General features: G+C 38.0%; 1 protein-coding gene across 1 annotated transcript in view; it reads left to right on the top strand.

The window, feature by feature from the left end:
• The window catches only part of PKHD1 (PKHD1 ciliary IPT domain containing fibrocystin/polyductin), a gene marked incomplete at its 3' end in the record, with an annotated part of 426508 nt that overhangs the window by 300217 nt on the left and 99876 nt on the right, over positions 1 to 26415 (top strand). The window contains exons 55-60 of the mRNA XM_081247000.1: positions 221 to 308; positions 12906 to 13060; positions 14411 to 14563; positions 19118 to 19996; positions 20698 to 20866; positions 22477 to 22634. Coding sequence (XP_081103126.1) covers positions 221 to 308; positions 12906 to 13060; positions 14411 to 14563; positions 19118 to 19996; positions 20698 to 20866; positions 22477 to 22634 — 1602 coding nt within the window. The remainder of the gene's footprint in view (positions 1 to 220; positions 309 to 12905; positions 13061 to 14410; positions 14564 to 19117; positions 19997 to 20697; positions 20867 to 22476; positions 22635 to 26415) is intronic.

Raw genomic sequence — 26415 nt, 5'->3', positions numbered from 1 at the left:
ATGTGGTGTAGCATTCATTTCTGTATAGCTTTTGAGAGAATAAAAATGTTTCATAGCCAAGTGAGATGTTAAGTGTTCTTTTTCTGATAAGGTGGACATCTTCATATATAGTTTCTATATCATGTATCTTACACAATAAGCTCTCTAATGAGTTTTGCTTATGTGGCCTTAATTTCTTGGAAGGATTTTCCTATCCAACTGTTGTTCCTTTTATTTTCAGGGGTGTTTGGGAAAGTTCAGCTTCATAGTGCTTATCCTAAGAAATCCTGGACACATCTTGGGGCTGACATTGCCTCAGGCAATGAGAGGTAAGGAATGAGAGTAACTTAGGGATGTAGTTTTTGGTTTGGTTTGCTTCTGCTGGAGGTTTTGTTACAATATGAAATTAAATTTTAGATTAAGGATCATAATTCAATGATGAATAAATAGAAAAGTAAAAGGCTAAAAGGAATTAAAAATATTCTCTGTAACATAATGGAAGAAGAACAAAACAAGCTAAAGGCAGGGGGATATAATTTATTTAAGGAGTAAATTTTAAATCATACATGTTTTCTGCTGCCAATAAATCTTTAAAAATATGAATTCTATGAGATAATAGATGAAATATAAGGAGGGACCACAATGTCTGAATTGAAATGATAGCTGGTGAAGAGATAGATAAAAATGAAATAAGAGTGAGATGAAGCACATAAAGAATCTTACAGAAATTAAATTGCAGTAATAGAATTTAATAATGCATTGGAGGCAGTAAAGAATGAAATCACCACTGCGTTAAAGTGAGCAGGCAACATAAAGAAATTGATGGAGTCTACATGAATGAAGAAGACAAAATCAAGAGCTAAAAATAATAAAAGAGAATGTATTAGAAATAGAGAACAGAAAATACAAGCACATTTTGATAACTGCTCTTTTTAATGAGTCCAGAATAATGACAACACAAAGAATAACTAAAACTTAACTACAGTACACACAACAGACCTGGGATTATTTCTATTTAATTTGAATAACATTGAGAATAATGATAGATACATATCCTCACAGTACAAGAAAAAAAAGTGAAAAAGTAAAAGAAAAACAAAAAGGGACATAAAGCTTGATAACATTAGAATTTTCTACAACATCAAATGTAGGAAGATAGCAGTGTAAAATCTATAAATGTTCAGGGGAAAAAAGATTATAAGCAAAGGCTTGGCTTGTAAACATAGACCCTGCTAAAATGCTGTTCACATGTGAATGCAAACAAAAGATTTCTTTTGCTTTGCAAGAACTGAAAAAAATTCAAAAATGTGTTATAATAAAGAGATTAAACTGAGGCTAAAATTTAAGAATACAAATAAAATTCAGGAATTGTATAAAGGTTGATAAAGCATAGATATCAAAGGCAAGCATTGGAATAAGTTAAATGTAATACTGTAACTATGGTTATTAAAATAAGAAATTCTAATTGCTCTTATAAAAGAAACTACATAAAATCTGAAAGTTAATGTATTAGTCAGGGTTCTGTTTCTATAAAATATATATAATAGTAGGTTATATGTGTATGTATGTGTATGTGTGTATATATATTATATACAGTATATATTATATATAAAGAGATATGTTTCAAGGAATTAGCTCATATGCTTAGGAGAACTATAAGTTCAAAATTTTGTAGGGCAGGCTGGCAGGGTGCAAAGACTTGAGCAGGATCTGATACTGTAATCTTGAAGTAGAATTTCTTCTTTTTCAGGGAAACTTCAATTTTGCTTTAAGGTCTTCCAACTGATTGTTGAGGCCCACCCACATTATTGAGGACCATCTCATTCACTTAAAGTCACCTGATTGTAGATGTTAACCACATTTGCAAAATACCTTCACAACAACACTAAGCTTCCTGTTTGATCGAATACCTGGCTACTGTAGCCTAGCCAAGTTGACAGATAAACTAACCATCACAGGTTATAATTCTCAAATAAAAATCTAGGTTTGAAATTGGGGACTATAGCCACAGGAAACTGGAGATGGAGCATAAGAGAGCCATAGGAAGTAAATATGTAAACATGAGTTAATTCTAACAGAATTTAAAATAGGACATATACCTTCCAAATCACCAGAGAGAAAAAAGAATGAAAGAAACTATAAAATAAAGAGTGAAATACAGAGAAGACCATGAAATAGTAAGAGAATTAAAACAATAAAAAAGGTACAAAATGACAGTAAAAGTAAGAAAGTAAGAATAAATCTGCCAATTATAAAAAGAAAATATGCTTGTTAAAAATGACCCTATATAGAAAAAAATTAGTAATGAATAAAAATGTAATCATAACTTTTTTTTATCAGAGGAAAAAAAACCAGTTCAGAAAAATGTTTAGTTAAATATTGGACGAAATGAATCCTTAAAATAAAAATAAAATGGAAGCAAGAACTTCAAAATTATTCACAAGAAAAGTAAAAAATCAAAATAAATACATTTTATATTAATAAAGACTTCAATCTTCAGTGAGATCCCAGTAGTAAAGAAAGTTTTATACCAGATAACATAATATAGAAATATATAAAGTAAATCTGTAAAAAATATGAGAGGAAATTAACAGAAACAAAAATGTAATTTTTTACCTCTTTCAGTTTTTAACCTTTAGATTAAAATTATAAAGAAAATATTAAGAAATATAACCAATATAATAAAGGCAATTTAATTTGTATATATGTATAATATATCTTTACTCCAATATATATAATTAAAGACCTTAATAGATTTTAATCAACAGAAATTATATATTGATACAATATAATCACAATAAAATAAACATGGAGATTAAAACAAAATTTTGGCCAACAACCTTAATCTCTTGCAAGATGGAAGAAAAAAAAAGATAAACCTTCTCCTACATAACTTTTGTATCTAAGAGGAGATCAAACCTTTATCAATAGACTACTTGGAAAATAACAGTAATGAGAGTATTGTATGAGAGACGGCCATACGTGTCATCACATTAAATGCTTTCATTGTTGAATAAGAAAGTACAAAATAAACTAAGTTGTCAATGTAAGAAATCAGAAAGAAAATAGCCAACAAATCTAATGAAGTCAATCCGTACCTGATAAAGGCAGAAATTGATGAATTACAAAGTAGGAAATTAATAGACTTGATTTTTTTTAGAGGTACTGGTTTAATCTCTAATAACTAACCATACAAGGAAAACAAAATGTAATTCAGAAATAGGGATTCAACTATAATAGATATCAAAGAGATTAAAATTGTAATCTAAAAATGTGCATATCTATATAGTGTCATTCTGAAATTTAAAAATTATATATAGAAATATAAATGATTGGGACTTCCCTGGTGGTGCAGTGGTTAAGAATCCACCTGCCAATGCAGGGGACATGGGTTTGAGCCCTGGTCTGGAAAGATCCCACATGCCACGGAGCAACTAAGCCCATGCACCACAACTACTGAGCCTGTGTTCTAGAGCCCATGAGCCACAACTACTGAGCCCATGTGCCACAACTACTGAAGCCCGCATGCCTAGAACCCGTGCTCCACAACAAGAGAAGCCACCGCAATGAGAAGGCCATGCACCGCAATGAAGAGGAGCCCCCACTCACCGCAACTAGAGAAAGCCCACGCACAACAACAAAGACCCAATGCAGCCAAAAGTAAATAAATAAATGAATAAATCTTAAAAAAAGAAATATAACTGATCATAATTGGCTAAAGAAGAATAAAACTGAAAGAACCAATAACAGCAAGACATAAAGTTATCACAAATTTATTCCCAAGAATACATTTGACTCAAGTAAATTTATGTCATGTTTTTCTAGCCATTCATTTAGTCATCAGACATTTATTGTGTTGTACAATCTATTCCATAGCATAGGAAAATATGTGAAGCTTTCCAATTTGTTTTAGCAAGCAAGCATAAAGTAATTTATAAAACAGCTGCTAAAGGTAACTCAAAAAAAAGAAAAATGAGGCAACATCCAAGTCATATCATAAATAAAACAGCAACAAATGAAATCCAGTAATTTATTTCTTTAAAAAAAGAGTATGATTTATTCAAGTAAAGAAGGATGGTTCAAAATGAAATAATTAATTAATATAATTTACCTAAACAAAATATATAAAGACTAAGAACGTGTTCAGTTTGATACAAAACAGAAATGCATTTAGTAAAATTCAGCTTGCATTTTTGGAATAAACAGTAAATTAAGACTATAAGGCTACTTTTTCTTCTAAAAATAGAACTACCATATGACCCAGCAATCCCACTACTAGGCATATACCCTGAGAAAACCATAATTCAAAAAGAGTCATGTACCAAAATGTTCATTGTGGCTCTATTTACAATAGCCAGGACATGGAAGCAGCCTAAGTGTCCATCAACAGATGAATGGATAAAGAAGATGTGGCACATATATACAATGGAATATTACTCAGCCATAACAAGAAACAAAATTGAGTTATTTGTAGTGAGGTGGATGGACCTAGAGTCTGTCATACAGAGTGAAGTAAGTCAGAAAGAGAAAAACAAATACCATATGCTAACACATATATATGGAATCTAAAAAAAAAAAATAGGGTCATGAAGAACCTACTGGAAGACGGGAATAAAGACACAGACCTACTAGAGAATGGACTTGAGGATATGGGGAGGGGGAAGGGTAAGCTGGGACAAAGTGAGAGAGTGACATGGACATATATACAGTACCAAATGTAAAATAGATAGCTAGTGGGAAGCAGCCGCATAGCACAGGGAGATCAGCTCGGTGCTTTGTGACCACATAGATGGGTGGGATAGGGAGGATGGGAGGGAGGGAGACCCAAGAGGGAAGAGATATGGGGACATATGTATATGTATAACTGATTCACTTTGTTATAAAGCAGAAACTAACACACCATTTTAAAGCAATTATACTCCAGTAAAGATGTTAAAAAAAAAAAGGAAATAAATAGGGTGGTATGACCCAAGATAGCAGGGGTTGGGGGGTATGAGGTGTACCCTTTTATATTGAATGGACAAGGAAGATCTTTCTGGAGAAGGGAAATTTAAGCTGAGATATGAATGGTAAGAGGGATCCTCCTGTTTGGTGAGAATGGGCAAGAGTTCTCAGTGAAGGACGGACATCCAGCTGTGTCTCTGAGGTGGCCTTTGGGCCTTGGGGAACAGAAAGGTGGTCACTCTAGCTGGACCAGAGTGAGCAGTAGGTAGAGTTGCATCACACGACAGATGCCAAGTCACATGGTACCTTGTTTAGGTGTGAGAGGTCAAAGGGAAAATCACTGAAAAGTTTTATGCAGGGGAATTGGTGGAGTCTGATTTAGGTTTTGAAAATCACTCTGGCTGCTATGTAGATGACGGATCATGGAGACAAGAGCAGAAGCTGGGGTATCAGGAGGTCAGTTGAGGTCAACAGTCATAATGGCTAGGGCTGGAGGGAGTGGAGATCGAGAGAAGAAATGATGCTGTCTGGACTTGCTCATGAATTGAATGTTGAGGTGAGGGGAGTCCTTCAGGTTTTTGATTGACCAACCTGGTGGGTGGTGGAAGCACACACTGAGATAGGGAGACTGGGAGAGGAACGGGCTTGTCAGGGTGGATGATAGTAGGGATGTGCTGAGTTGGAGACACCAAGTAGAGATGTGAAGAAGGTAATTTAACACATAACTTAGGGCTCAGGGAGACAACGACAGGGAGTCATCCTGGAAGTGGATGATGTTATTGATAAGAAGACTATCAATGGGTAGAGGAGAAAACTGGAGCCTGGAAATGAGATTGGGGCCCATCTAATTTTTTAGAAGTGGATAGAGGAGGACCCAGCACAGGTGATTGAGAAACAGAGACCCAAGAGGTGATTCTGTGCTGGAGAAAGAATGGAGAACACGAGGGACTTGAAAGAATGCCAGGATGGCTGACAAAGAGAGAATAGACCAAGCCATGATGACAGGGTTCCCAGGGGTAGTTACAGGTCAGGGTCATATTCATTGGTGATGTCAAGAATTTTAGTGTTTGGCCTCCTGCACATTGTGCAGCTGTTTTAGGTTTCTAAGGGGATAGTATGGGTGGGAGGTAGCACCGATAATCACATTTTTATATCTTAAAAAAATCTTTCTAGCTATAATGCAGACTATAGGAGGAGTCAAAAATGGATCTAGGGATATCACTTAGGAAGTGCAAGCAAGAGATAGTGTAACTTGTGGTCAGGAGCTGAAGTGGCAATGGAGAGAAGTGGGCAGATGTATAGACAGGAGATAGGATCTCTTGGATGAATCGGGCGTGAGGTGCTTTCTTGGTTCTGGTTTACGTAGATGGATGGTGGCACCATTCACTAGAGGAGGACTAAATTTTTGGGAAATGGTTATGAGTTCAGATTTGGTCATGTTGAGTTTGAAGTGCTTTCCTGATCCCCAAAAGGATTTGTGAGGGAGGCATTTCCAACAGGGATCAATAAAAATCTTTCATTATTATCAGGTTAGCAAGCTGGAATTTGGCAGGAGCCATATGAATGGATTTTTCTTATAAGAATGTGTTAAAAACCTCATTCAGAATCTGAGCTACAGGCTATTTTGAAAGAAACTCAATTTTATTAATTAAAACTAGGATAGTAATTTACTAGCTGCCACTTACTGAGTTCTTATCATGTGGGCTCACCCTGTGTCAGGCATCTACCAAGCATTTTATATACATTATCTCACTTAAGTCTCTGAGTGCTATGTTAGGTATTATTATCTTCATTTTACAGATATAAAAACTGAGGCTGGAGAAGGTAAGTAAAATTTCCAAGGTCATAAAGCTAGAATTCCTGAGGCTGAATTTTTACCACAGTTGGTCTGATTCCATTGTTTGTGTTCTTCATACTGCAAATATTATAAACAAAATCATGTTAAAAACAAAATTATTTAGTATCAGTCCTGATGAGGAGTACTTTAATGAGTTTATATGAATGATATGTAATTATCACAGTGTATTCATTTTATGGATAATTTCTTTTTTTAACCTTTTAAAAATTTGTAACATAATTTAAGACTCACAAGAAGTTGCAAAAATAGTACAGAGTTCCCATGTACCCTTGACTTGGCATTCCCTGGTGGTATCTTACATAACCATAGACTTTATCAAATCCAGCAAGTTGATATTAGTACAGTATTAACCGAACTACAGATCTTATTCAAACTGTTTCTTTAAACATTGATCTACAATCTTTGTTCCATCAAAAGCCAGTTTAGTAAGTCTTTCTAATATACTGTTATGGGGACAGATTTTACTTGGACCCCTTTATGAACTTTCACCAAGAATTCTTTCTACCAGAATTGTAGATCTGAATTTATTTGTATATAATGTATTTATTTTATGAAGTATGTTACAGTGAAATCTTCAGAGGAAAATTTTCATTCTATAAACTTAGACTTTATAAACTTTAACTTTATAAACTTAGGCTCATTTCTTACACTACCAACCAAAGTAAGCTTAGCCAGATATTTGAAAAAAAATTAGTTTCTTTTGTTATAAATTATTATATCATCTTCTCTCTAAATTACTCTTTGCTGTTGCTTGCTTCAGTTGACTTTTGGGGAGACTGATGAATAAAAATGTTGGATTTTTGGATTACAGGTAAGTCAAAGGAGGTTATACCTAGATTAAAAGAAATTCGTTTTTTATCCATTACAAGTATGTATGTATCCATTAAGTATATTTTACTGTGAGTCTTTTTAGGAAGACCATGTGCTCTTTGAAGTTAAATGGTTACTTTATGAATCCTATGATAAAGTTTTCAGATTTTATCCTGGTCTGGGAAGATTTTAAACAGGACATGGTCCAATTTATATTTGAATCTGATTTATGCTGTGTGGACAATTGACTGTTGGGAGGACAAAGGTGGAAGCAGAGAGATTAACTGTTAAAACATTGCAATATGTGTCTTTTTGAATTGAGGTTTTCTCTGGGTATATGCCCAGTAGTGGGATTGCTGGGTCATATGGTAGTTCTATTTTTAGTTTTTTGAGGAACCTCCATACTGTTCTCCATAGTGGCTGTATCAATTTACATTCCCACCAGCAGTGCAAGAGGGTTCCCTTTTCTCCACACCCTCTCCAGTTGTTGTTTGTAGATTTTCTGATGATGCCCATTCTAACTGGTGTGAGGTGATACCTCATTGTAGTTTTGATTTGCATTTCTCTAATAATTAGTGATGTTGAACAGCTTTTCATGTGCTTCTTGGCCATCTGTATGTCTTCTTTGGAGAAATGTCTATTTAGGTCTTCTGCCCATTTTTGGATTGGATTGTTTGTTTTTTTAATACTGAGCTGCATGAGCTGTTTATGTATTTTGGAGATTAATCCTTTGTTGGTTGATTTGTTTGCAAATATTTTCTCCCAATCTGAGGGTTGTCTTTTCATCTTGTTTATAGTTTCCTTTGCTGTGCAAAAGCTTTTAAGTTTCATTAGGTCCCATTTGTTTATTTTTGTTTTTATTTCCATTGCTGTAGGAGGTGGGTCAAAAAAGATCTTGCTGTGATTTATGTCAGAGTGTTCTTCCTATGTTTTCCTTTAAGAGTTTTATAGTGTCTGGTCTTACATTTATGTCTTTAATCCATTTTGAGTTTATTTTTGTGTATGGTGTTAGGGGGTGTTCTAATTTCATTCTTCTACATGTAGCTGTCCAGTTTTCCTAGTACCACTTATTGAAGAGACTGTCTTTTCTCCATTGTATATCCTTGCCTCCTTTGTCATAGATTAGTTGACCATAAGTGTGTGGGTTTAGCTCTGGGCTTTCTGTCCTGTTCCATTGATCTATATTTCTGTTTTTGTGCACTACCATATTGTCTTGATTACTGTAGCTTTGCCAATGTTCATTGCAGCACTATTTACAATAGCCAGGTCATGGAAACAACCTAAATGCCTATCGACAGACAAATGGATAAAGAAGATGTGGTACATATATACAGTGGAATATTACTCAGCCATTAAAAGGAACGAAACTGGGTCATTTGTAGAGATGTGGATGGACTTAGAGAATGTCATACAGAGTGAAGTAAGTCAGAAGGAGATAAACAAATATAGTAGATTAATGCATATATGTGGAATCTAGAAAAATGATACAGGTGGAACCAGTTTGCAAGGCTGAAACAGAGACACAGATGTAGAGAACAAACGTATGGACACCAAGGGTGGAAAGCAAGGGGGGCAGGTGGTGGTGGGATGAACTGGGAGATTGGGATTGACATATATACACTAATATCTATAAAACAGATAACTAATAAGAACCTGCTATATAATAAATTAATTAATTAAATTAAATTTTAAAAAAACATTGCAATAGCATTGAAATATTTCAGATGACACATGCTGATGGCTTAGATTGAGGTAGGATGATGGAAGAGGAAAGAAGTGGTTAAATAGCTGTTGAAGAAGAGCCATCATGATTTGCTGGTGGGCTGGGCAAAAGGGAAGAGTTCAGAGGTCACTGACTTGAGCAGCTGAGTGAAGAGTGGTATAATTTAGTGAGAAGAGGACAACAGGGAAGAGTAGGCTTATGGGGAAACTTTCTCAAAGGCTCTCATTTTTTTCTTATTTCTTATCTCATTTACTTTTTAAAGAAAGTGTGTAAAGCCTTGGCCGGCCTCTTTGTCCTGATATTTTTCTGTTTCTTAAGTGGTTTATTAACTTATTCTGTTATTTATAAGAAAATAACTCTGACGTGAAGAATAAATCATTTCTCATCTCAACTTTTTCTAGGACCTAGGCTTTTAATTCGAAGGTTATCATTGATGATATCTATTTTATTATCTCCCATATCCAATCAATGATGGTATTCTACAGCTATACTTTGGTTTTTTTCCTGTTCTTTTTCATTATAGTTTATCACAAGATATTGAATGTAGTTCCCTGTGCTATACAGTAAATCCTTGTTGTTTATTTTATATATGGTAGTATGCATCTGTTAATCCCATGTTGCCAATTTATCCCACTCCCCTTCCCCTTTGGTAACCATAAGTTTGTTTTCTACATCTCTTTTGCAAATAAGTTCATTTGTATTATTTTTTAGATTTCACATATAAGTGATATCATATAATATTTGCCTTTCTCTAACTTCACTTAGTATAATAATCTCTAGACCCATCCATGTTGCTGCAAATGGCATTATTTCATTATTTTTTTATGGCTGAGTAATAGTCCATTGTGTATATATACCACACCTTCTTTATCCATTCATCTGTCAGTGAACACTTGGTTGTTTCCATGTCTTGGCTATTGTGAACAGTGCTGCTATGAACATTGGGGTGCATGTATCTTTTCAAATTAGAACTTTTGTCTTTTCCGGATATATGCCTGGGAGTGGGATTGCTGGATCATATGGTAACTCTATTTTTAGTTTTTAAGGAACCTCCATACTATTTTCCACAGTGGCTGCTCTATGGATACACTTTGTTTGGAATATTTCTTGTTTGTCTCCTTTCTGCTACATTCTCACTTTGGCACTTCCACGTGGTTCTCTATAACAGCTTCTGTACTGGCTTCCTAAATATTTGATATATGCAATTAGAGGGTCAAAAGTACCCTTGCATCTCCTCTTTACCTTTACACTTCCTACTGATCCTTAAAGATTCCATCACATCTCGTACAAGACATTCAATCTCCCCTCCAGCACACAATGATTTTCCCACTGTCTGAATCACTATTCCATGTGATTTTCTGATTTATAATTTTACTAAAAATATGCTTCTTAGTGACTGATACTGAACTGCTTCAGGTATGTATTTCCTGTTCTTCCAAGCAGCTTCTATAGGAGAGGGAAATATTGGTTTTTTTTTATTGATTTGGTGTATTACTTAGCATCTAGTACACAACAGAACATAAAGAAGAGTTCTAATAAATGCCTGATACACTGGATTGATGTATCTTTTCTGGAAATCAGAACTTGTTGAGCCTGTTGACTCAATGGCATCTTGTCTAATAAATTAGAATCTTGAATTTAATTTCAAAAACTAATTTTTTGGCTTATTAATCAAACCTCATTATTATACTATAAAAATTTAGTTCAAATGTTAGAACATAGAGCTGGTGGCCTCATTCATTTATTAGCAGGAGTTCAGGATCACTTTTGTAGTCTCCAAAAGAAGATGATTCCTTCTGGTCCAATGAACTAGTGGGTGCTAATCTCAGATTGGCTATTGTCTCCATGCTAGGAAAAGACATGTGAGTTAAGAAGGGAGAAGGACAATAGATTTCTACAATGAAAATGAGCTTGGACTTTTAGGGCAGGCAGGTTTAAATACTTCTAATTATGCAATTAACTAAGTGTATAATTTTGGGTAAAGTATTCTCTGTGAGTCTCAGTTTCTTTTTCTATAATATGAGAATAACAATGCCTGGTTAATAGAGTAGTTATAAGGATTAAGTAAATTAATGTGGATAAAGAACTTAGCCCGGTTTCTGGCTCCAAGTCAGCTTCACGACGTGGTAGTTATCATAATTATTGTATTGTATTGTAAGAATCCTGATTCTTTCAGTCAAAAGTAAAAGTAAAAGCCACCCTTCTTCATCCGCTTGGGAGATTGCATCAGGCCCTCCCTCCACCTCTCCTGTTTCTATATTTCAACCTCATTTAGTTCTGCTGAAGAGGTTTCCACATTCTGTAGGGTGCACATGAACCCAGAGCTGCTGGCTCTTCCCAGCTTTACCACCAGAGAGGACATTTCTCTTTCCCCTTAGTTTCAATTCAAAAGTCTAGGTGACTACAGTTGATATCACTGTACTGTGTAATCTGCTAAGAGAGTAGAACTTAAGTGTTCTCACCCAACAAAAGAAAGGGGTGAATATGTGAGGTGACAGATGTATTAATTCGTTCAATGGGGGAAATCCTTTCACAATGGGTACGTATATCAAATCATCATATTCTATGCTTTAAATATCTTACAATTTTAGTTTTTGATTATACCTCATAAAGCTGGAAAAGGGGAAGGATTTTGACCAACGAAGACAGGTTGGATCCCTTGCTCACCCTTTGGTAAAAGGCTTGTGAGACTGCAATTCGCAGATCTCACTAGGACCACTTAGTGTGGTGGGTGAGGTGAGTGGTTCTCAGAAGAGGTGTGGTGGATTTCCTGGAACAAAGGAGAAAGGAGGTCAGGTAGACAAACAGTTGACACCTATGACAGCTATATATATTCACTGGAAAAGCTAGGCAGCAGGGAACGACTGAACAAAATCTTTATTAAATGTGAGTTAAAAAAACAAAAGTGAACAAAATCCTTATTACATACTGTGATGAAAGCACAATGCTTGGAACTTAGCACCCTCAGGGAATGCATACCTTTGTCCCTGCAACAACAGAGAGATGGGGAAGGGAAGCTCGAAATATCGTCACTTTTCAAATGAAGATATGAAACTCAAAAGAGTTATGTGACCTCTCAAGGTCACACACACGCTACTAAGTGGAACCTCTAAGATTCACCCTGTATCTGCTTGACCACGAAGGTATGAGCCTTAATGTATGATGATTAATTGTCTGAAAATGGTATTAGAGGTCTTCAGAAAATTTGAGAAAAGATCCCTTCTGAAATACCTTTATTATTCAAACTGTTTCCCAATTGAGGAAGACGATTTCCATTTTAGGAAACCATATGTAGACGGCATATACTAAACTCTGGAACTTTTACTCTTTCTTGTTCCTTTGTCTGGTACTTCATGGCCACAGAATATCTTTGTTATCCCTGTATTGTATACATATCAGCCAGAAGATGAGCTCCATTGGCATTAATTTTTTTTGCAAAGACCTTTTTTCTCTGTCTTGACTTGATATTTCTACTTCACTCTCCCTGGTGGGAATTGTTGTTTGCAGTGGATTTCCTCTTCTCCCTGGAGTTTAGTAGGTCATCTGTGTTGTACTGCCAGTGTACCTGATTCCATCTTTATGCTGTTACAGAATTATAGTGGAGACCACAGTGGATTGGCGACCCCAAGACAAGATTGTCCTTAGTTCCTCTTCATATGAGCCTCACGAAGCAGAGGTCCTCACTGTGAAAGAAGTCAGGGGCCACCATGTTAGCATCCGTGAACGGCTCAGACACCGGCACATCGGTAAGGCTTTGGTTTGTTAGTTAAGGGAAGTGAATGAGCCAAGAAAAATGTGTTCAGCAACCTGGCTTGGGACCTTGGATCTGATTGGCGTTCAGAGGGGATGGATAATATTTTACTGCTGCCCTAGGCTCATCCTTAGAAGGCTTTATCTCCATCCCTTCATTAATTTTATTGCCTAATTTAAAAAAACTTTGATGTGAGGGAATTTTTAAACTTTTTATTTATAATGGCAAGCCTAGAAGCAAGCAGAAGGGTTAAGAACCTTGTTCAAGGTCACCGGGCATTTTCATGGCTAAGCCCGAATAAATCTCATGGGAGATGAGTTTCCAGTTCATTTCCTGGCATACTGAATCACACAGCCACTTAGAATGTGGTAGTTATTGTAAATAATGACTCCTTTTTCCATACTTAGGAATGTGTCCTTCCTGACATGAAGTTCATTTTATCAATTGACTACTACTATTGCCCCAAAATATAAATAAATAAATAAAAGCCAAATACCTTTTTCTTGAAAAAAAAAGTACTGAATATTTTAATACAGTATACACACTTATAATATATTGCATATAAATAATAAATAAACATATTTCCCACTTCAGCCTAATAAATAAATTTAACCCAGGAACTATAGCTAATAAGTAAAAACATAGACATAAAGGGATTAGGGGATATCTTTCTTGTCTCTGATATGTGAGAGGGAAATACATGCTTTCAGCAGGACTGTATCTGAAGCTATTTCTAAATCATGGTTTTAAGGATGATTTTGTTTCTAAAGAGCGGCGGGGAAAAGAGACATCGTTAGCAATTCTTGCCTATAATACGCAACGTACAATGCAAAGCGGGGTGGGCAGTGGAACAAGCCAGCAAGACCGGGGAGGCTCCTTCTGGGAGTGATGAGTTCCAGACCCGCCAGGAGAGGGCGCTGCCGCTGCTGCTTCAGTCCTATCACTGCCTCAGTGGATCTGCGATTCCTCACTCAAAGAGGTTCAGGAACAATGCACAACCAAAGGCGGGAATCTCACGCTGAGGAATTGAAGGAAGGAGGCTGGGGACCCCACTAATTGGACCGGTCTGCCCTGACATCCCTGTCCCGGTACCCATAGTGACTGAGGAGAAATGAATTCTTGCTCAAACACGCTCACTCTGATCCCAATGAGAGACCAGCGAACGGGCTTTTCATTTCTCAGCTGACGTTTGTGGAGGACGCCCGAGGAAAAGCAGACCTTAATGTTGGGAGGACTTCCGCGGGGAAAGGAGTGTTTTCATTTGTCAGGTTCGCTGGGTCCCCAGCTGGCGATCTCCGAAATAGGTTTTAAAAAATTTTTCCTTTCCCAACTCCCGTTGCCCCAGGAAGTGTCCACGTCATGGAGGATGGCCGACACATTCGTTTGGCTTCAGAGGTTGGACTTCTGACCCGAAACATACAAATCCAGGGTGATATATCATGCGGGGGGAGACTGCTTGTGGGGTCCTTCAGGAAGTCCAGCGTGGAGGAATTTTCAGGTAACTGAAATTTTAAGTTACTAAGCACTACCAATTGGAGGCTGTGCATCTGGGACACTCAGAAATTCCAACGGTGGGAATTTGGATTTATAAAACAAAATATTTGAAATAGATGCTTCTCTGTGCTCTGAGAAGCTATGAATTTTCAGTCCTAATCTGTGCTTAGTTATCAGTGTGATGTTAAAATAATATACTAGCTATCAGCACACAGGCACATTTTTACCTCAAAAAAAAAATATCTTCAGCAGATGTGAAATTTCCTCTGCTTTGAAATTATAGATGATTTAATGACCAATTGAATTTTATCTCTTTCCTGAATTTCTATTACTCTTTCCCAGTAGCATGCGCTATTTGATGGCAGGCCTCATCTCATGCTATAAATTAATAGTGTACATTTAAATAAGAATGATTTCCATATTCTAGACTGCTTTAGGGATCAGTTAAATTTCTCTCATTTCTTTCAAGCTTTAGCTCTTCTGGAATGCTGCAAAGTTATTTGATTAGTACCTTTCTCTTAAATGTAGTTTCCTTAAAATTGATTCCCAAGTTGTCTCCTAGTCAAATAAAGCTCCATCTTAGAAAGTCACAGCTTACATGAATATAATAAAGGCTCTGAGAAAGCCTAGAGCAAAGGAGCTAACGGTTTCCCAAATATATTGAGCATGGAACACTTTTTGTGGGTATATCTGCTTTACCAGTATGGTAAAGAGCAATGTTTGGACCTTAAAACAAAAGTTCGAGGGCTTCCCTGGTGGCGCAGTGGTTGAGGGTCCGCCTGCCGATGCAGGGGACGCGGGTTCGTGCCCCGGTTCGGGAAGGTCCCACATGCCGCGGAGCGGCTGGGCCCGTGAGCCATGGCTGCTGAGCCTGCGCGTCCGGAGCCTTTGCTCCGCAACGGAAGAGGCCACAACAGTGAGCGGCCCGCGTACTGCAAAAAAAAAAAAAAAAAAGTTCGGGATTTCTGGTTCATAGAACAAGTTCTCTCTCCATAAGCTCCAGCTCCGTCAGTTCTCAACAGAAGTGATTTTGCCCTTCCTTCCTGGCCAAAGGACATTTGACAATATCTGGAGCCATTTTTGCTTGTCACAGCTTTGGTGGAGCTTCTGGCATATAGGGGGTAGTTGCTCAACATTCTATAAGGCACAGGACAGCCTCCCACAAGAAAGGATTATCTGGTCCAAAATGTCAGTCGTGTTGAGGTGGAGGAACCGTGCTCTGGAAGGCTAGACAAAGGCTGAATCCCGGTTGTGGTTGTGTAAAACCAAAACTACCCTGCAGTTTATGAAGACAGAGAATTAGGGAGGGAGTGCAAGACAGGGCCCCCGTCCACGGTAACTGCAGTCCAGGCTGGAACCTGATCACCAGAGCAAGACAGAAGGCCGATTCTTACAGCTGAGCACCAAAGCCAGAGCCCAACCACCAGCAAAGCTGGCTCGGTCCTGAGCCTCTGACTTGCTGGTCAGGGCTCTTAAATCATCCCCGGGGAAGGGAAAGAGAATCTGTATTCGATGCTTCTTATGGACTAGGAACCACGATGGTTTTCATGCCTACTTTGTTTCATTTAATCTTAATATCTCTGTGAGAAAGACATTTTATCCTCATTTTTTTTTTTTTTTTTTTGCGGTACGCGGGCCTCCCACTGTTGCGGCCTCTCCCGTCGCGGGGCACAGGCTCTGGACGCGCAGGCTCAGCAGCCATGGCTCACGGGCCCAGCCGCTCCGCGGCATGTGGGATCTTCCCGGACCGGGGCACGAACCCGAGTCCCCTGCATCGGCAGGCGGACTCTCAACCACTGCGCCACCAGGGAAGCCCTATCCTCATTTTTATAGATGAGGAAACTGAGTCTATAATAAAATAGCCTACTAATTTATAAAACTCCATTATGAACTTCTGAACTTCTTGAGGGTAAGGTTGGGGCTTTCAGCCCTGGTTTTCTAATATGGTAACTGCTGGGTATTAGGTGCTTAATAAACGTGAGTGAATTAAATAAATGAAGAGTTAGAAAAGTCATCCAGCTCGCAAGTGGCAGAGGTAACATTCAAATTCAAGCCTGATTCTGAAGACCTTGTAACCTTTTAATTTTATAATCACTTTAGATTTATAAAAAAGTTGCAAAGGTAGTATGGAGAGTTCCTGTATATCTTTCATCCAGTTTCCTTTACTGTGAAAATCTGATAGAACTCTGATAAATTTGTCAAAACCCGTAAATTAACATTGGTGCATTAGTGTTAACTGACCTCAAGACATTATACAGATTCCACATGTTTTTCCACTAATGTCCTCTTTCTGTTCCAGAATCCAATCCAGGTCCCGACACTGTATTAAGAACCCTTGCGTTTTTCTGTAACATATTCCAGAGCCTAGATGAGGTACCATCTTCAGGTGTAGGTCAAGGGTGCCAGCTATGGGGTTGAATGGTTACAGGGCAGAAACGCAGGCCAGGACTTAACAATTCCCGCTTTTAAATCAGAGACCTCTGTCATTCTCTTCCTTCTGACCAGAAATATCCAGCAAGTTGTGCTCAGAATTGTGATAAACAAAAGGAAAAATAAGAAAACAGTCATGAACAAAATCATTGCTTAATTCTCCATCTGAATGCTCAAGACATCTTAAGTATTTACTATTGACTAGTTTTCAATCGTTGGTTAATATACACACAAGTAAAAAGATCTTGTACAATTTAAAACTGTGAATTATAACCATGCAAGTATGACGGAAAAAAAGAACACTAAGTAAAATGATAATGATGCATCGCCTTGACCAAGATTCTAGAACCACTTTCCATTCTACAAAATAAGCTTTTATGTGTGGACACATAGCATGGTGTCCTTTGTGCCAGAGTTCTCGGAGGCAGGTCCCATGGCCCTTTCAGCTAGGTGCTGCTGGCGAGGGATGCTTTAAATTACATCAAAAAGTGTTATCACCAGACAAATAGTTTTCAGGTGTTTTATCATTCTGTGAATGTTTCCACACCACCTACCAGTGTCTCCTTAATCAGTGGCTTTTGAGAAATCTAGGTACATTGGAATCCTGTTTGACCATCAAGAAAGACACACACACTTCATCTGTCCTTCTCACAATAGCTTGGTTCTTCTTGGCAGCTGATTTGCAAGGGGTCAGGTTTCTCATCTGTGAAAAGGGAGTAGGGAAAGTGGAGGATTAAGGCTGGACTATCTTTGTACTTTAAATACTAAAATGACACAACTCTCTCCATTTTTAATGAGGGGAATAACTTTATAGTTTACCTTGGGCAGAACCTTTAAAAAAGAAGAAGAAGAAAGAAAAGAAGTAAGGGACAAAGCTGTGGCCTACCTAGCTAAGGACACGTGATATCTGTTGGCATAGGACTGTGGCCCAATCACTAGAATCTCAGTGCAAAGCTGTTCTGTTTATTCCATCACATCCCGCATGCTCCCCACTGAGCCTGAATGGGGGTTAACAGTACAGCCTCTGCATCCATATGCCTGGGTCCAAGTCCTCGCATGCCACATAGCCCTTCTCTGCCTCAGTTTTCTTATCTGTAAAATGGGGATAACAGCGCCTATCAAATACAGGATTTTTACAAAAATTAAGAACATATATATATATATATATATATATGACACACATACACACACACACATATACAACAGTGCCTGGTATATAATGAGTGCTATATTAGAGTTAGGTGTTATATTTATTAATTCAACTCATTTCCCCCCTATATTCATGTTATTATCTATTTTACCAAGAGTATATACACTGACAAATTAGTGCTCATTATATTTTTAAATCCATCTAGTGACTGTATTTTATACTGTTTTAACAATATCTATTTTAAAAGTACAAATAAAATTCCCAATAAGGCTAAATAATTCACTATCCTCCCTTGACATAAAAAATGTAGAAAATCTTCTTATTGTGAAAAGGAAACAGGGATTATAGTGTGGCTAGAATAAAATACAGAAAAAAATTTAAGGGTCTTAAAGTCACTTAAAAATATGTTATCACCTGTATCATGTCTTCATCAAGAAGAATGTTATGTTTCTGGACATCCACTGAGCAGAAATTTTGCACTTATACTCTTCTTTAAAAATGCTTAAAATATTGTATATAGTTGGCATTTCATTCATGCAATATCTTTGTGGGGATGGCCGTGGCCCTTTCACATGGGGTCCCTAAAAGGAGACATGACTTTGAGGTGAGTGGCCAGGAACCACATTCTCTTCATTCTTAGCCAGTTCCTTGACCCAGCCCTGCAGACAGGTGCCCAGAATCTTTAAGCTAGCTGTGCCCATCCCCAAAGCCTATCTCCTTCTCCTGTCTTTCTTTCATCTCTTTCCATCCTATCACCAGACTCTTCAGAAAGCACAGGAAAATTTTCATGCAATATTGTGATATTTTTAATGATTCAGATTTTGTTAGTGAGACTCAATGACATAAAATATAGTGCTGGTGCTGAAAATAAACATATTTTAATGAAAAATCTGCATATCCCGATGCCATTGGATGGACCATCCTTCTGCCTTTTGTAGGGAAGAAGCAAGTACCTGATGACATGCATTTTGCTTGCAGGTATCCTTCAACTTTTCAATGTGGAAATTCAGAACTTTGGTTCGCCACTGTATTCCTCCATCGAGCTCACTGATGTGTCGGCAGGATCCTGGATAATATCTTGTACTCTGCACCAAAGCTGTGGTGGGGGCATTCGTGCAGCTGCCAGTCAGGGGATCGTTTTAAATGACAATGTAGTGTTTAACACAGCTGGCCATGGCATTGATTTGGAGGGTCAGGACTATTCTCTCTCTAATAACCTTGTGGTTCTGATGACACAGTCAGCCTGGTCTCCCGTTTGGGTGGCAGGAATCAAAGTGAATCAGGCAAAGGACATCCATCTCCATGGCAACGTTGTGGCAGGATCTGAGAGACTTGGCTTTCACATCCGAGGCTACAGGTGCTCCTCTCCTGAAGCTCTTTGGTCTGACAACGTGGCCCACTCCAGTCTTCACGGCCTTCATCTCTATAAGGAGACTGGACTTGACAACTGTACCAATATCTCTGGCTTCTTGGCTTTCAAGAACTTTGACTACGGTGCCATGCTCCATGTGGAGAATGGCATGGAAATAGCGAACCTCACTCTGGTAGACAATACTGTTGGCCTTTTGGCAGTAGTTTATGTGTCTTCTGCTCCACAGTGTTATAGTGAAAATCTACAGATTGTGGTTAGGAATTCAGTCATTGTGGCCACCAGCTCCTCTTTTGACTGCATTCAGGATAGAGCTAAGCCTCGTTCTGCCAACGTGACATCACCTGATCGAGCTCCGTCCAATCCCAGAGGGGGTCGAGTTGGTATTTTGTGGCCTGTGTTCACCTCGGAGCCAAATCGGTGGCCTCAGGAGCCATGGCACAAAGTGAGGAATGGCCATTTAATTTCAGGCATCATGAAACTTCAAGGTAGGATGTTTGGGTTTCCAAGCAATGTAGTGTCATACATCTGTGCATAGAAGCTTTAACAGCATTTTGAAATTATATCAACAGAAGCATACAGTGTAGACTGGTGCTTGCTGTCCAATTGACCATCTACTGAGCATTGATAACCACAATGGTAGCTTATAATGACAGTGAGTGATTTCTTTAAAAAGTCACTGCTCTATACTTGTTGAAGAGCTTTCACAGGGAAATATTTAATTCGATTATATGCCTAATCTCTTAGGAATGTGTTACTTTTCCTGTCATACAGAGGAGGAAATTGATACATGGAAGTTGTGCCTCAGTGAAGTTGTCAAGTAGTTGGTGGGGCAGCCAGGATTTACTTCAATTATACTACAACCTATGCAGAGAATCTTCTATCAGCTCTCTTTTGTACTATTGTACTCACTCCTCACTGGATTTTGATCAAACCTTTGATGGAAAGTATTGCTCTTAAGATGTCAATGTGTTGGAATGCCCTTCTACTTTGTATCAATGTCCATGTCTTCAAGAACTAAAGATATTTTAAGTCAAGATTTATGTAAACTCCTGGAACTACCCTGGACAGTAGCTTAAACTTACTCCTGGACATACGTTAGTATAAAAATATTTAGTTGTGTAGTCTGTATTTGTGGTTGGTAGTTTACATGATATAATGTTGTAATACCTTAAACATTTTTTTTCAGATGTGACCTTTTCTAGTTTTGTGAAGAGTTGCCATAGCGATGATCTAGATGTCTGCATTCTGTCCAATGCAGAGAACACTGGAATTGTGCCTCTAATAACGGCAGAGAGGACCAGGATGCTAAAGATCAAAGATAGAAACAAGTTCTACTTTCCTCCTTTACAAACCAGGTACCAGTTTTGGTATTTATAGTAAGCCATCTTTATGAAGGGTTTGGTAATTCTCCAAATACCTGAACATGTTTTTTAAACAAGGATAAAATCATCAATGGGAATAGAAATAAGTCCTTCTAGAAAAATACGGTAGATTGATTGGTCCCAATTCTTTACCCTCCTATATTTGTGCCCTTTGAGATACGATTTTTGCAATCTCTTTCACTGAAGAGAAAGAGACTGTTTCTCTCTTCCTTGAATCTGGAATCCACCACATGATGTCCTCTGGCAGACAAAACTGTCAGAAGTGATGGATTGCAAGTTTTATTGATATTGTTTAATTGTTTTATCTTTATTAGAGATAATTCTTTGGGATGTTTTCTAAATCAATGGAAAAAATTGACCTTGATTCTTGAAGCTTCCATGGAGTATGGTGTCACTAGTTTTCAGAAGGAGGCTTGGGTGTCCTTGTGCAGGCACTGGTGGGGAAGGAGACCATGTCTGCTGTTAGGAATTCCTAGAATGAACCATATGGCTTAGATAGATATTTGCTCTCAGACCAGGCGTAACTACTGTTCTTGAACATATGATCTGAGAGTTTTATTCAAGAATCTGAAAACTAGACAAGGAATTTTTTTTTTTTTTTTTTTTTTTTTTTTTTACTGTAAGAGGGAGTGGGAAAGTCAGAGCAGGGAAAATAGGTTATTTTTTCTTTCCTATAACTTTGGGAAAACTTCTTTAGTTGGAATAAAAGAATCAGGAAAAGCACCCTAATTAGAAAGTTTATATATTTGGCCCAACACCAATCTCTTTTTGATGCCCATCCCTGAACCGTTTTTGGAACCTAAACATTATTAGGTATACAATTTGTGTTATTCTGTCATTTTTTTCTACTGTCCAATTTTTCTTATGTTCAAGTCTTACCTATGGGATGAAATAGTTATAAAGCTAAATGATATTAGCATTTGATTCTTTGTACTATTAATACCTGACACATGGTTGGCATGCAATAAATGTTTAATTTTTACAAATGGTACCTAAAAATGTTAGATGAGAGGAAATCAAATAAATTCTCTATAATTCAATGTTATAATTGCCAATAACTTGTTTATATACCCTGCTTGACTCTAAATTCTGATGCCTATGTTTATCACCATTGTATTCCCCAAAGTACAAGTAGTAGGTTTTCAATAGATATTTATTGAATGAGAACATCTTTTTTTTACATTGTTTTTATATAGCACAAGTATAATCGATATTTATAATGATAATTTTAAAATACTGCAAGGCCTCAAAGTTCCATAAAGCATTGATCACATCATGTTTAATAAATATTATTAGTTAGGGACATTTTATTGTATCTTGCATCTTAGAAAATTAGTGATTTATGTAAAGATTATATAACTTGATATCCAGAATATTTGGTTAATAAGAATTGTCTTTTTTTCTTGACCATATAACTGGGAAATAACATTTTCTATAGAGTGTTATTTCATATCTAGGTAACATGTTATTAATAATAAACTTTTATTGAATTTATTTTTAATAATGTCAGCATTACCAATATATGTTTCCTTTTGGTGGCTTATCCTGGAAATGAGAGAGTTGCTTTCTATCTATCTTCCCAGGAAAGATTTAGGAACGCTGGTCTGCTCTGAATCTGATTGTGAAAGTCCTAGAAAATATCTCTTTAAGGATCTGGATGGGAGAGCCCTGGGTCTGCCTCCACCAGTTTCTGTATTTCCTAAAATTGAAGCAGAATGGACTGGATCCTTCTTCAACACAGGTCAGTTCTATCTGAACTCGATGTCTCCAGTAGAGGGAACAAGCATGGGACAGAGCTGGTTTGGCTGTGTGGTCCAGTGGGAACAAAATATCCCGGAGAGGAACTGAGCAATAGAGTTGGAGTCTGTGCCAGTAAGCTGCTCAATTCATCTCTATCTCAGGAATGTTGGGTGCTTAAGGGATGTCACAGTACCACTGTTTTGCCCTCCATGAGATTGCCTGTTGTCCATGTCAAAGGTACAGACTTCCAACACCCACCTGTGCACAGGTGAAGAGAATAATCCTCTCACTAGGTTGGTCTCTTGGGCCTGAAGCAACACTCTCTGTGCTCAGCGTTTCGCAGTGTCTGCCTCGGAAGCAGTTCCTCTGGATACTGAATCTTTCTCTTCCACCAGAGCTAAATGCCCTCACTCTGGAAAGGGTGGTAGACTAGATGGCATGCCTTCTTTTTTGCCTTCCTTTTCTCCATCTTCTAATTGTCCCTGGGGGACTATGATCAAAATCCCTTCTTATTCTTCTTGCTTTTACAAGCCCATCCGGCTATCAACTTTTATATCTGTACCCCTGGAGAGATCATCTTCTTTCTACTTCTACAAACAACGCAACTCTGAGTTTACATTTTTGTTCAGGTGGAAACTGCTGCAAGTACACCCAAAGAACTTTCCCAACTTTCTTCTTACTTCATTGGATGACTCTTTGCAGACTTCTTTTCTAGTCTCCCTTTCTCTTTTGAAGTTTTGAATATTCCAGGACTATGTCCTCAGACCTCTTCTTTTCCTATCTTGCTCCTAAGTCCAAAGTTGAAATACCATTTACTGCTGATGAATTTATATCTCCAGCCCAGACTCCACCCTGAACTGTAGTCTGTTATAACCAACTGACTCCACTGGGAGGTATAATTCACATCTCAGACTCAATATGCCCCAAATGGGGACTCCTGGAGATGTGACCCACGGTTGTCCCAGCTAAGCCATGCAGAAGCTAAAATGTTGACACTTCAAAACCTTACTCTTCATTGGCCGAGGGATGCTCCTGGATACACTAACTCTCCAGCCCTTTGGCTTTCCCTGAACAGGCCAATCATGCTCTTTCCCATGGCCAGGAAAAACGTTTCCTGGAAGGTTTCCTTCTGAGGAAGGAAAAACCTTCCTCAGAAAGGAGTGGTAGGTTTTTGTAGCAGCCATCTTTGGTATGTGAAGGTGAATGCCAGGAAGATATGGGGTGACATTGAAAATGTCTCTTGCAAAAAGGACCTCTAAAATGTCCATCAAATACTCCAGGTGTGAATAATAATATTCTTTCAATGAATTCTTAGGTGGTGCTTACCATGTGGTGTAAATATACTGTTTAGGCACAAGTATATTTGCTGCTGGTTGAAAAGCTGTATATTTTATTTTTTCACTGCTGTTTGTCTTGGTTGTGAAACATGATTCAATGGTAAAACTCTGATAGGTATTGTAATATTACATGCTACTTACTATCAGCATATGGACAAGCGTGAGCATATGTGTGGGAGGCTGAAGGTATATTGGGAGGTGTGTAGGATGGACTGCCTTAAACTCCTGATGTTTTAAAGCTTTATAACATTTTAAATGAGGTTTCTATAGGTCCCAACTGTAAGGATTCCCACAATAAAATCCACTGTTTATTGCACTACAAATACAGTCTGTGTCTTCTTGCCATGAAGGAGACAGCGCATAGTAAATGGTGCCTTCCGGGTACTAACAAGATTGGAGTGTTTTCCTGTGACTTCCAAAATAGGAATAGATGCTTCCTTCCCTAGTTCAAGTCCCTTCTCATTTTTTAAACCATAGTTTTATGCTACTTTCCAGTTTCTGTCCACAATATGGTGGAGGAGAAAAGCACAAATTTAATCTTAAGAGAATATATGTCTATTTTGTATTTTTCCTCTTCAAGACAAGGATCTATGGTCATCTATAAAACAGTGGAAGCAGCCCAGCAGAGATGAAAATGGAGGCCTCTGGAACCAGCTCTTATATTTATTCCAAATGGCGCTGAGTTTAACACACCCTTTGGCCTTTCTCCATTTTATTAACAAACAGTTTGGAGTCCATTGCCTTTGAGGTTTATTTTTAATTTGAAAAATACAAATTTTATTTGCACATATAAGTTCACATGCAAAATTCAGGAAGATATCCACAGGTCCCAATGTATTGTCATATGCTCCGGTGTTGGGAGCAAAAATTATCCACGTGGATCAGCTATGAGGAACACTGTGCCAGTGGGTTTTGCTATCTGTGTAATGCAGGGTGTGTAGGAAAAGTGAGCTGTTAATTTTGTTTTGTACTTTTCTGTAAGTTCGCATTTGCAGCCAACTTTGAAACATGCATGACAACAGGGTACAAGGCAGCTAATCCCAGGCAGGAGAACCTCTAAGAACCATTTGCATTTTATTCTGGAAAGAATTTCTTTTGATGATGGAGGCATCTGATCATCTGAAAATCCAAAATTATAAAAACAAAGTCTTGAAATTAATATCCCATTTAGGTAGGACTAGATCAGTAGTAGAGCTTTCCACCCTGGCTTCTGACTCATTTCCTGTCTGTCCCAGTCTACAGATGCATGGAATCACCTCTCAGCCCACTTTGTACATATGGCTACTGATGTTATTGGCAGAAGACTGAAAGAAATCAGGGCTTTGGTTTCAATGGCATTTTACAATTTCTTAGCCATGATATAGGAAGTAGAAAGAGGGTGTAATGGAAGCTAGCATCCCTTGAGCACCTTTTGCACGTGATGTGCTAAAGTTGGCATTTTCACTCATTCAGCAAATGCATTTGATCATCTGTAGTCTACCAGTGCCTTTCTAAGGATGGGAACTGTAGTTGTGAAAAACATTCCTGCTTTCATCAAACTTATGTTCCAGTGGAGATTATATCTATATATCTATATCTATAAACAAATAAATAAAAATATTTCAATAGTGATGAGAGGTATGAAGAAAATAAAACAGAGTTTTGGGCTAGAGAGGTAGCTTCAGGTGTGTGTGAGTGTATGTAGTGTGTGGTGTGGTGTGTGTGTGGTGTGTGTGTGTAAGGGAGCTGCTATTAGAAATAGAGTTACAATTTCAATGAGGCCTGAATGAGGAGCAAGGAATCACTCCTCTAAGCAAATGGAGGAGCTTTCCAGGGAGAGGGACCAGCCAGAGCAGGGGCTCTGATACCAGAATGGCCTCAATGTGTCTGAGGGGTGGGTGGAAAAGAGACCCATGGGAGTGATGTATAGTTAATGAGAGGGGGCGTAGTTGCAGGTAGTCAGAGCTTAGCCCCTTTATAGGCCAGAGTCATTTAGTAAGATGGTGTTGGAAGGTGGTGCTAGGATTTTATTCACTTTCTGAAAAGATCGTACAAGCTGCTGTGGAGTGAATGGATCGTGGTGAGAGCGAGGCTGGGAGCAGGCAGTGTAGTTAGAAAGCTGGGGTTGAGGGGGCCCAACAGACGCAGGACTCCATGAGTGGTCCACCGCCCTGTGCTGCCCACAGACTGCGCCGGTCCACAGTGAGGTGATGACAGAAATGTCACCTGTAGAACCAGAGCTACTTGACAGTAATTGTACATCTGTTGGATCTAATGAACAAAACTTAGGGCTTTCATTTTGTATGTCTAATTTGCCTGATAATTTGCATTATATTTTAAGTGTGTTGGTTCTCAATAGACTGGAAATTTTGAAACAAACAAACAAAACATAAAACCCCCTCGTTCTCCTGCCCTTGTCCTCCTTCTTCAATTTAGGAGGTAAATTTGATGTGCTTAGGACAGTGG

The sequence above is a fragment of the Mesoplodon bidens genome (genome assembly GCF_964165515.1).
Source record: "Mesoplodon bidens genome assembly, chromosome: 10".
Lineage (NCBI taxonomy): Eukaryota > Metazoa > Chordata > Mammalia > Artiodactyla > Ziphiidae > Mesoplodon > Mesoplodon bidens.
Note: the sequence above shows the minus strand (reverse complement) of the source record. Positions and strands in the feature narration are given on the sequence as shown.